Source organism: Pelobates fuscus, chromosome 4 (genome assembly GCF_036172605.1).
Source record: "Pelobates fuscus isolate aPelFus1 chromosome 4, aPelFus1.pri, whole genome shotgun sequence".
Taxonomy (NCBI): domain Eukaryota; kingdom Metazoa; phylum Chordata; class Amphibia; order Anura; family Pelobatidae; genus Pelobates; species Pelobates fuscus.
In genome coordinates this window covers 30185582-30198269 of record NC_086320.1, presented here as the reverse complement: position 1 = coordinate 30198269, position 12688 = coordinate 30185582, and the positions used below count along the sequence as shown (strand labels likewise).

At 39.0% G+C, this 12688-nt stretch overlaps 1 protein-coding gene across 1 annotated transcript in view; it reads left to right on the top strand.

Moving 5' to 3' along the window:
- The window catches only part of TG (thyroglobulin), a 262451-nt gene that overhangs the window by 229253 nt on the left and 20510 nt on the right, over nucleotides 1–12688 (top strand). Inside the window, exons 41-42 of the mRNA XM_063451042.1 lie at nucleotides 6498–6662; nucleotides 7808–7975. Of these exons, the coding sequence (XP_063307112.1) occupies nucleotides 6498–6662; nucleotides 7808–7975 (333 nt within the window). The remainder of the gene's footprint in view (nucleotides 1–6497; nucleotides 6663–7807; nucleotides 7976–12688) is intronic.

The window sequence follows — 12688 nt, the reverse complement described above, 5'->3', positions numbered from 1 at the left end:
TGTTGATTCTACAGTATGAGTGAGGACTATGGTCAGGAAGCAAAGAGCGATGGTATTCAGAACACAATGCCCCACAAACAATGTGACGCTAGCACACACAATGATCTTAGCTCACACGGGATGTAGGCAAATGTGTAATCACACTGACTGACCAGAGGAGCTGACATGAAGAAACCTCAGATAAACAAATATCAGTTTGATTATTAATGAGATAAGTTATTCTTTATTGTACTAACAAGATTAACGCATGTGAGAGAAAAGTTATTGTTCAGTATAGAGAATAAACTATATCCAGGGGAGGGCTGGCAATGTTTGGGTTGGAACAAGCACAAATGAATGGACTTTTATGTGCACAAATCTCACAGATCTTTGGCCATACTCACATGTAGCTTGTAATATATTGCTTTGACAGATTGAGGATTAGTATTACCAGCTTACCTGGGCAGAGCATTTACAGAGAGCTTTGCATGCCTAAGAGACACATACTTTGTTTCCCTCAAATAACTTGCCACCAGTGATATCTCACACCTCTGAAAGAGGCCACTACCATCAGGGAACACCATTGCCATGAAGGGGTGTATGTGGCCTCAGACCAGGCAACCTTCTTCCATTACTTCATGGTCCAGTTCTGATGCTCCCCATCAGCGGTGGACAGGGGGGAACACGGGCACCTTGACCGTTCTGCTGCTACACAGCCCCATGCATTGCAATCTGCACTGCGTGTTCTGACACCTTTCGATTGTGGCCAACATTAAGTTTTTCAACAATTTGAGCTCTCTGTGTGATCAGACCAGACAGGCTATTCTTCGCTCCACATTTGCATCAATGAGCTCTGGCTGCCCATGATCCTGACGCCGGTTCACTGCTTGTTCTTCCATTCACCACTTTTTAGATAGATGCTAACTGCTGCATACCAGGTACTCTCCACATGACTCGCTGGTTTGGTTATGCTCTGACCCAGTCATCTAGCCATCACTATATGGCCCTTGTCAAAGTCACTCACACTTTTTACTAGCCCATTTTTCCTGCTTCCAACACGTGAAATCCAAGGACTGACCCTTCAATTGCTGCCTGACATATCCCACAACTTGACAGGTGCCATTGTAACACTATGATCAATGTTATTCACTTCACCAGTCAGTGGATTTAATGTTCTGGATGATCAATGTCTATGGATATTTTTCTATTTTTTATTTATATAAAATAATTATTTCAATGGGTACATTTTATTTTCAAACACATACTCCTCATGCACTCCTGCATAACTGCAAGGTTAGTAGGAGATATAACCCCAAGCAGTGGCTTGGGGGTGAATGTATTATGAATATCTCCTGAACCCTAAATTGGCATTATTTGTCCTTAATATATGCTAAGAAATTCTGAATGGTTATTTGACTTAAATCGTTAAAATAGGACATGGCTAGGATAAGGTTTGGTTTTCTATAATCTTAGGCAGCACTAGGACATACATTTATTGGGCTGCCTGAGATTGGTGTGAGGTTCCCTTCTAGACTGCAACTGATATCTGTGTTGCATCTTTTTTCAGAGAATATAGAGATTTATATACAGCTAAACACGCATACCAGCGATGTCACTGCATGATGACACCAATAATTATACCTTTATGCACTAGACACTTGTATCTTTGAATTGTTAAATCTTATTATCTGCGAAAATGTACACTGGGAGCACCAGGGCTCTGCTGGCACAATAACCACTGCAGCTTTAACGTTTCAGGTGTTTGGAGTGGTCCTTTAGTGCTCCATCTGAAATATTATCAGGCAATAGGTTTGTTTTAGAAATATAAAAAGTTATGAAAATTATGCAGTGCAGTTTATAATGTGGTATAAAAAAAATGACAAACGAACTATTGTGTGATGCTCTGCTTTAAATTGGTATATTAATTGGTTGTCTTTGCAAGATAAATTTCAATTTAGACAAAAATGTATCTTGATGTGTTAACGTGTTTAAATATTGTTTTACGTAATGTGTTAACCTTTTTAAGGAAATTGCATACATGGTGTTACATAAGTTTAACTTGAGACCCAGATCTGCGTATTTCTGTTGGTTTCCTAGTAACAGCATTGCGGTTAATATGACATAAACTAGTTTTTGACCATTTGATTCATTGAAACAATGCACTGGATTTGACCAAAAATCACCTGGCAACCATAGGCGAAATCCAGTTGACGACAGTTGCTTATTGTTTCCTAGGAACCCCTTGATACATCTCTGTTTTATCCCAGCTAGAAGTTAAAACATATTGTCCATTTCAGATTATTTTTTTTGTTACCTCTCCTGCAGCTCCTGTCAGCTCCCTTCTCCTCCACGGCGGTCCGTTCAGCCACGGGGTCATAGTGCGGCTCTCGCGAGACTTAGTGTGAGCTGACAGGGGAGCTGACCGGACCGGCGGAGAAGGGAGCTGACAGGAGCTGCAGGAGAGGTAAGTAAGAGCTCTGCCAGCCCCCTCCTATACAGTGCCCATCCACTGAACCACCAGGGAGTGAGAGCCCCCCTCCCTGCCATGTATCAAGCAGGGAGGGGGGACGAAAAAATAAATAAATAATAAAATATTAATAATAATTAAAAAAAATTTAACAAAATAAAATTAAAATAATAATAAAAAAATTATAATAATAAAAATGCCCACCCCCCCACCAAGGCTCTGAAACACACACACACACTGCATCACACACATTGCACTCATACACACACACTGCACTCATACACACACACTGCACACATACACACACACTGCACACATACACAAACACTGCACTCATACACACACACACTGCACACATACACACACACTGCACACATACACACACACTGTACTCATACACACACTGCATTCATACACACACACACTGCACTCATACACACTGCACTCATACACACTGCATTCATACACACACTGCACTCATACACACACACTGCACTCATATACACACACACTGCACTCATACACACACACACTGCATTCATACACACACTGCATTCATTATATACACACACTGTAAATAAATATTCAATTAATATAATTTTTTTAGGATCTAATTTTATTTAGAAATTTACCAGTAGCTGCTGCATTTCCCACCCTAGTCTTATACTCGAGTCAATAAGTTTTCCCAGTTTTTTGGGGTAAAATTAGGGGCCTCGGCTTAAATTCGGGTCGGCTTATACTCGAGTATATGCGGTAATTCTGTATCTTCTTATTTTTTCAGGAGTCACTAGATATAATAATTAAGATCGGTATGTGATTGTCCATCACATATTTAAGTGTGTTATGCTCTTTAAGCTCCACTATAATAATAATAATACCAGTTAAACAAGTTTGAGACTTTAATACTATGGTGTAAAAAAAGTTCTGAGCTTAGTGTTCTTTTTTTTTTTTTTTTTATTCTTTTTTTTTCTTGTGCGTGGAGTAACAACATGCGTGCAGAGCCACAACAGCAGCTGCGGGCTTTTCCATAGCATTGTAACATTTTAAAGTGTGGTGGATTAAACAGCACATTTTTGTTTTAGACACATGAAAATATCTGGCTTTGTAACATCAATAGATTGTTTTAAACAAGCTAAGCTAGACAAGCTTATGATTGGTTGAATTACTGTTAGGATTCTGTCATATACATGGAATTGCATTTCTGGGGAGGTCAAACATTTATACCTATGCCACAGTTACTACTGCTTAAATTCTCGTTTTTGTTGAGAGTCAAGATGGGCCTGGTAGGCAGGAAAAGTCAGAGGAGAGACACAGATTGAAAGCATTGCGTGCATGGACCTCTTACATTGGGTTACCAACATTATGAATCATACATGACTGCAGGCAAAACAGTGCAGTAAATTTACAGGCTATATGCTTGAGACAAGCAAATCACCAACTGAGGTATTAATATAAACATGCATAAGTATATTGGTCGTTCAAGCCTCAGTGGTAATGAGAAGGGTCAACCGGAGGTAAGCGGGCCATTCAAACCTATATTCATACAAATATACATATACACGTTCAGGCTTTATAGTAATGTGAGGTCTGATGCTTGTTGCCCGCGAAAGCAAATTAAACATAAGAGCAAACTAAACATAAAAGCAGGCTAAACATATCTGGTGGGCCTCTTCCGTGAGCACTATTATGTATATGAGGTATGCTTGTGTTACCGGAGTCCAGTATCAATTAAGTCAGGTTCCGATCGGGCTGATATTTATAGTGGCCTGTTGGCAGTTCTATGGTGTGGACAGGATTATTACCCCTATTGTGCGTGGGACTGTTTGCGTGTATGTGTGTTCTGAGGGAAGCTGCTTAGTGTTGCCGCTGAGGTTAACCCCTGGAGAGCCTCGATGTAATGTAGTGTGTGCTCAGCTGTAGATAGACGCCCTTTATTTAAAGGGAACAAGCATTATAACGTGTATTAATATTGCCTCATAAGCCACTCCGAAGCCGGTTTCCGTAGAAAGGGTAGTGTCCCTGGGCCTGTGAGTGGCGGGCTTGGGGTGGCATGTCCATATCAGCCAATACCTCGGCTTGGAATAGTGTGTGATCTTTTGGGTTGCGTTTCAGTGTCAGAGCGGCAATCGTGGGGCGAGGTCCCTCTCCAGCCCCAGGCTTTTGCAGAGGGTGGCATCTTCGGTCCACTGACTCGAGAGCTCGGTGAGTTTGAGGCATTCCCATGGTGGGTGCAGCGGAAGCTGCCGGTGTTCCGTCGCCGCCTGCGGCTGGCATTCTTCCTGCAAGGTGGTCGATGCTTCAGGGGCTCCCTCCTTACAACCCTCAGCCTGGGCGGGCCGTGAACTTGTGTGGCTAGTTTGGGGGTAGTCGCTTTGCCCGGAGTAGGGCGTCTCTTCCCCCCGTTCCCAGTTCCAGTCTTGCGTGCTGGCTGCCCTTTCGGTAGACTCTTTCTCTGCTCCCAGTGTTCCATAGTTTGCTTATGTGGTAGGGTTTGCAGGTTTGCCTTCGGTACTTGCAGCCGTTTCCAAAGCCTGTGCCAGAATCGGGCGAAGGTAGCATCTAGGCGCTGCTTAATGTCGCAGTAACTCTCCAGCTCAGGCAGGTATGTTGGGTTGCATGGTATGCCCGCTGCCGCCATTTTGGGCGCGCCATGTGCTAGGCTGTCTTGGTGTTGCGGTTCGTCAGGCTGTGGGTTCAGCTTATGTCCGCCTCTCCATTTGCTTGTGGTGGACCGAGATGACCCCCATCGGTCCAGGGGGGGGGGGGAAGGAGGCGAGTGTGCATAGGGGGCTGCACTCGGCTTTACCATCCAGGAGATCGGCCGCCTCTCCCTGGCTCGGTCGCATGCAGGCCCCATGTGCTGTTGGTCGGGTTCCCGGGCAGTGTAAATCTCGTTTGTAGGTTCATTCGATGCCCCTTGGGTCCCTTGACTCATTGTGTGCCCTCCGGCTCAGAATCGTGTCTGTTTTTGGGGTATTTATCCCCAATTTTGTCGGTTTGTGCAGGAGCTGATTCACAGCACGTCTGTCCTGCTTGGCAGTTAGGCTCCGCCCCCTGAGCTTAGTGTTCTTACACAGGTTTTTTTTACAAGTGGCTTGGTCCTAAATGTAGGTTCTCTACTAAGAAGATCTAGCGAGATAATGTCCAGGGTGTGCCAGAGGGAGATTTTCTAACATTTATAACAGACTGGAGTAGGGCTACATGGGAATGGGGAAAGCCAATGAGGAGCGAGTTGTAATAATCGAGACATGAAATGATGAGAGCATGAACAATTGCCATAGTAGAATATTATGTTAGATAAGGGCGAATGTGTTCAAGGTTTTTAAGATGGATGATACATAATTTGGACTTAGACTGGATGTGGTGGGAAAAGTCGAACTTGGCACCAAGAAAACAAGCTTGTGGTTGAGGTATTAGGTTTTCTGTTGATCTAAAGGGGAAAAGGACAAAGGAGGAGGAGTATTTGAGTATTTGAAATCAGAAAGATAAATTCAGTTTTGGAAAAATTACATTTTAGAAAACAAGAAGACATGCAGTTAGCTATAGCAGAAAGGCAGTTGGTGACACATTCCAGAAGGTTAGGAGAACAATCTGGGGAGAAGAGATTGCTCTAACTGACTTTAGGAATCAAGGTCTATAAAGCAATGTGCTATGGCTAATAAATAAACTAGTGCTTAGTGCCAGGACGATAGCACTAGGGCTATCCTTGGCCCAGCCCAAAAATAATTGTAAAAACCAAAAAATGATAGGAGAGATTCCAGAAGAAGGACTGTCCCTTACCTAGTGAAATCAGTAACACTTTAGAGGCAGCCTCAGATGGCAAAATAAGTAAAAACGGATATATAAGGTAGCATTGGATAATAGCAAAAAGCATTCTGTAATGTAATTGGATCAATCTAAGCTTAATGATAGGCCTAATCTAATTGAATAGCAACTGGGTAATACATGTTAGTAAAATGCAGTAAATTAGAAAACTTAATGGAAGTTTTTTTTTACAAAATTACTTAAAAGAATGAGGTTAAAGTCTTATGCTGTGTTATATTTTCTCCAGGGGGGCTCCGTATCCTCGCCTATGTTAATTATCAGCAAGACACGAGCTGAGGAACAAGTGCGCTTTTTGGCTACCGAGGTTGGATGTTTGATGGCCAATGATGAAGATATTCTGACCTGTCTTCGCAAGGTGGATTCCAATGTCCTGAATGCAGCTCAGACAAAGGTTTGCAAATTATTTAGTTTACATTAAGGTGCTGCCTTTCTTTGTATTATTTTACCAGGAACACCTAAGATCCTTCATTGAATGGATTTTCAATTTACAATGTTGGACTATAGTCCTATATGTTGCATGCTTTTACTTTGATCTACATCATTTAAGGTGGTTAGAGAATACATTTTCTATAATAATGCCATACAATCAATAATCTCACAAACGTTCTCTCCCAGCCTTTGACATATTGCACTTCCCATGATCCTTTGTTAGCCATAGAATGGGAGTTTGGAGTTTTTTGAACAAGTGAATGGTTGATAGCTATGAACAAGTAACGTATTTAGATACAGTGGTTGTACATAAACAGAAATAATAGAGAATATGAATGGCACAAACATTTAAATGATGGTATCTATTATTGGATTTAAAAAAAGCATGCATTGGGAAGTACTAATCACATTATGACATACGAGCAATGTCAATGTATCTGACATTGGGACGAATCAGTTGCGAGAGAACTCACAATCACAAGTATGAACAGTTTGTGAAAAATTTAACAAAGAAAAATCGGTACAACAAATATAAATATGCAATATAAATATTGCATGACTAGAATAGCATGTTAAAAGTAGACATTACAGTGTCGTTTTATCATGTGTCCAGTATACGTGCCAAAATAGTTCTATTTTGTGACTATATCTGCGTAGTCATAACATTTACAACAGTGTACACTCAACCTTTCTGAGTACTATTACCAGTTGTGTTCTGATATGGGCTTGTTAGAGGTGAATACAATGTGTTCTCTATGTCACAGAAATCACTCCTGAAAGAAAATGAGGACAGTTATGACATTTCTTAACTAAATGCAAACATACATTGCAATTATATCATTATTTATTAATCTAAATTTATTATTATTATTATTTTTTGCATTTTCATAGTGCACGTTTCCTGACTCTTTAGCGTTTTCTACCGTACTGGTAGGCTGTGGTAATTTAACTTGTATGATAGGCTTTAAATGGTTTACCATGGAGATGGAAAAAAACAGTAACCCACTCAGGATAAAGTCTACCAATATTGAACCAAACTGAGCTAAAATTCTAATGTGATTTTCTGTATGTGACATTGACACACTCATTATATCCATTTACCAATAGCTGCTGGCTTTAAGAGGCCCGTTTCAGACCTGGGGACCTGTTATTGATGGTGTGTATGTACGAGATGCCCCATTAAAATTGACCCAACAGCAGATGTCTCAGGACATTCCTCTATTAATTGGAACTGACGAACAAGATGGCTTGATTGTCCGAGCAAAGGCAATTAAAGTAAGATTTGTATGTACTATAAAAAATGTATTTGTGAAATGTCTATTGCTTTTTTTTTAATCCAAAAAAAGAATCCAAATTCTATAAAAAAAATAAAAAAAAACAAGAGTTGTTACATGAATCTGTACAATCTGTACAAAACAGTCCAACCATGGAAACTGAATATTTTTTTTTTACCTTATTATTTTTTCCAGGATTCTGTTAATATAGATTAAGCACATCTCACATTCTCACTTTTAAGTAATATTTACAATTTTTATTTATTTCACTGCGCATTTCACAATGTTTTGAGATCCCCACCCATAAGTTTATTCAGACATGCATATACAGACATATCCCCTCCCACATATTCAGACATAGTTAGGTTAGCATCTCCTGCTATGTATAGAAGTATTTGGAATGGAATGGGGATACCAGACCAGGCTTGCCTGGTAAAGTTAGTGAAAGCACGTCGGTGTCCGAGAATAGTAGGTGAGTATGGCTAGCCATTTTAAAACAACAAATAAGAGGACAAGAAAAGGCATGGTACTCATAGAGAACTGAAGCCTTTGGAAGACAAAGCCTCTTTAAGAGAGAGTGTTGAGATGATCTCTATTAGTTGCAGTAAAGGTAACTACAAGGATTAAATATGGCCTATTGATCTGTGCAGACCCAGAGCCTTAATTACATACATAGTTACATAGTCACATAGTTACATAGTCACATAGTCACATAGTCACATAGTCACATAGTTACGTAGTTACGTAGTTACATAGCTGCAAAGAGACTTGCATCCATCAAGTTCAGAAAGAAGGCAAAAAGCCCAGTCTGAAGCGCTTCCAATTTTGCAACAAACTAGGAAAAAATTCCTTCTTGACCCCAAAATAGCAGTCAGATGTCTCCTTGGATCAAGCAGCTATTACCCCACTAATTAGAAATTATACCCCTGTATGTTATGTTTTTACAAGTATTTATCCAATTTCAGTTTAAACATCTGTATGGACTCTGACAAAACCACCTCTTCAGGCAGAGAATTCCATATCCTTGTTACTCTTACTGTAAAAAAAAACCCTTTCTTTGCCTTAGATGAAATCTCCTTTCTTCCAGACTAAATGTGTGACCTTGTGTCCTATGTATAGCCCTGTTTATGAATAGATTTCCAGATAATGGTTTGTACTGGCCCTGAATATATTTGTATAATGTTATCATATCCCCTCTAAGGCGCCGTGTTTCCAAACTGAAGAGATTTAAATTTTTTAACCTTTCTTCATAACTAAAATGCTCCATTCCTTTTATCAATTTTGTAGTTCGTCTCTGCACTTTTTCTAGTGCCATGATATCTTTCTTTAGAACAGGTGCCCAAAATTGCACTGCATATTCAAGGTGTGGTCTTACCAGCGATTTATAAAGAGGCAAAATTATATTTTCATCTCGAGAATTTATGCCCCTATATATACATGACAAAACCTTACTGGCCTTAGCAACTGATTGACATTGCATATTGCTACCTAATTTGTTGTCTATAACAATTCCCAAATCCTTCTTGATTGCTGGATTTTGTGTCAGATTGGACACAAACATTTGGACATACACAGATACACACAGCTACAAACATACATACAATGACAAAAACCTACACCTACACCCACACATACCCAGATTCAAACATATGAGCAAATGCAGATATCTGCACCCACATATAGACACATGGACATATACAACCACACAGACACTGATACACAGATTCATGTATACAACATGGCTACATGCGTATGGTCATTTATTCAGCCCCTGCTGCTGACCAGACATAAATGTTTCTGATTTCTCGGGGTAAGCATTCAGCCTGTTCCCATAGGGAAAGCATTGGATTGGCTACAATCGGCAAGGAGGCGTGGTGGAGTGAAATGCTGGTTTGGCCAATCAGAACCTCTGCATAAAGATACATTGAGAGATTCACACTGTGCAGCACTGCCCCAGGAAGCACCTCCAGTGACCATCTGAGGAGTAACCCCCGGAGGTGTCCCTAGGGGGCAATTTAAACACTGCCTTTTCTCTGAAAAGGCAGCGTTTACATGAAAATCTACACTAAGCTGTAGTTGTTCTGGTGACGATAGTATCCCTTTAACTCCTAAATGGAAGAGAATTGGGCACTAAACCTGCTTCACTAAACTAAAGTTGTTTTCGTGCCTATAGGATTTTCTTTTAAGAACAAGTTGCTTTGTCGCTATTTTGTTTTCTATATCTATAGTATTAAAAACAAATATACAAAGTACTTGTATGCTATCACTGCTATCAAAACACTCCCAGCATTCAGTTTTTGAGAAATAAATTGATATTGGGATTATTACTGAGATACCCAAAGTAGATTGTAATTTGTCCATATTATACTAAAAATATATATTATCAATTAATACTAACCTTCACTGCCACCTAATGTTACTGTGTGAATAAGTCATGTTAGCGATTAAACCATGATTCTAAAAAAAAAAATCAAACGCTGCAAAAGTCTATTAGAGTTGTGATCGTATCTCAAAATACAGGTTTGGTATGATGGACTATATATATATTTTGACAATTTATATCTACGGTAATCACAATATATCACTTTGTAAACGTGCAGGTTTATTAAATTAATTCCTCCTTGGAATGGAATGCCTGAGAAATGTATTTATGCTGTAACATTCTATGCTTCTATGATACAATAAAAAAATATATATTTTTTTCAAACTTATCTTTTATTTTCATTGTTTTAGGGTAGGTTGAAGACACAAGGGGAAAAAGATCTAATGCAATCTTATTATTGAATTAAGGGAGATTTGGAGCCCAATTGGTCATTGTATAACTCAGAGACCAAAGGGATAATTAAAAAAAAAAAAAAAAAGAAATGTTGATAGGAGTGCTACTCACTAACAATGGGGACAGGGACAAGCTCTACCGGAGCTTCAGAAGTTGGCTTGCCTTCCTGGCTAGCTCCAATCTCTTCTAATCGAGTACAAATTGTACTCTAACTGTCAGAGAACTGTGAGGAGGCTGCCATTGTTTTCATTAGATACAAAATAAAAGTGGAACTAACTATTTCTTAGATTGACAGTGTTCTTTGGGCAACTGATGAAACTCACAGTTTTAGAGCTATATTTCCAAAATCTAATCTATTCTGTTAATATACATTATATTTCTAACAACCCCAGCGGTTTAAACCGAGGGCCAATTATTATATATCTAGCAATTAAATAAACTGACACACACACAAATTCACTTAGTGATTTAAAACGCTCTGAGGACCAACTGGGCAGCTGTACCCACTGGATTCCTATAAACCCTTATAACCTGCTATGAGACATGCAACGTTGCCCTAATAGCTTCCCTGTTACTGCTTGTGAAATTTGGAGAAAAAACAATGAAAATGGGAACCAGTTTTCTTCCATTCCTGAGTCTTCACGAGTCCACACTTAAGTCAAGTTAAATGTCCTTGCTTTTGAAGGAGCAATGATTTCATTTCATTTAGACATGAGTTAGGGCTGAGTTGCAAATAATGTGCTTTTACTGCTTATTATTATTTTTCAAAATATTACAAAACATAAAAATATCATAGATAAAAAAATATATCGACATAACTAAAAAATATCGAAATAGTTTTTTAAATATTGAATAATTTCAAAATGTTATCCAAAAATATTTTTAAAACAACTTGTCTTAAAAATATTAAATCGAGGCCTAAACCTTTATGAAACGGTCATTAAAAATAGTGTTGGAATTTGATTAAAATTCCAATGCAGTAAAAATATATCTAAAGACTTATGGTTAATCCACAAATTGTCAAAACTTGGGAATAGGCGGAGCAACTGTCGTCAAGTTTTGTCACTTTCGACAGGTGTTGCTAGAGACAAGTGTGAGAAAAAGGCATTGTCTCACTGATCGCGAGACTATTTATGGAGGCTCCTATCCCCGTGGTATCCTCCATAGAAGTCAGTGCAAAGGTCCCAGAAGGTGACAGAGCCGCTGTAAGGTGTACACCCATCACTTCCAGCTAGTTTAGAATAGCTGGAGGTTATTCACATTCGATTTTTTTTGTAACATAATCTCAGCACATTAATTCGGCACAGGAAGCATTTTACAAATCTGTCACTTTCCCGTGTAAAATGAGACATTGTTCTTTGACCTAGAAAGAGAGGTTTATTAATAAACAGATATACGATGCATTCTGCAGCTTCATAAACAAGGTGGTTTGTTGCAAAAAGTGAGATTTTGAAAAAAAGTAATGCATATAACATTTTTGTATATTTTGTGTAAATATTTTGTATTTATATCTTTCCATACATATGCACAGACCTGCCTTGTAAAAAAAATGTTTAATGTAGAGAATGTTAAATGAAATAAATAACAACTTTTCCAATTACATAGAAACATAGAAACATAGAATGTGACAGCAGATAAGAACCATTCGGCCCATCTAGTCTGCCCAATTTTCTAAATACTTTCATTAGTCCCTGGCCTTATCTTATAGTTAGGATAGCCTTATGCCTATCCCACGCATGCTTAAACTCCTTTACTGTGTTAACCTCTACCACTTCAGCTGGAAGGCTATTCCATGCATCAACTACCCTCTCAGTAAAGTAATACTTCCTGAAATTATTTTTAAACCTTTGCCCCTCTAATTTAATACTATGTCCTCTTGTTGTGGTAGTTTTTCTTCTTTTAAATATAGTCTCCTCCTTTACTGTGTTGATTCCCTTT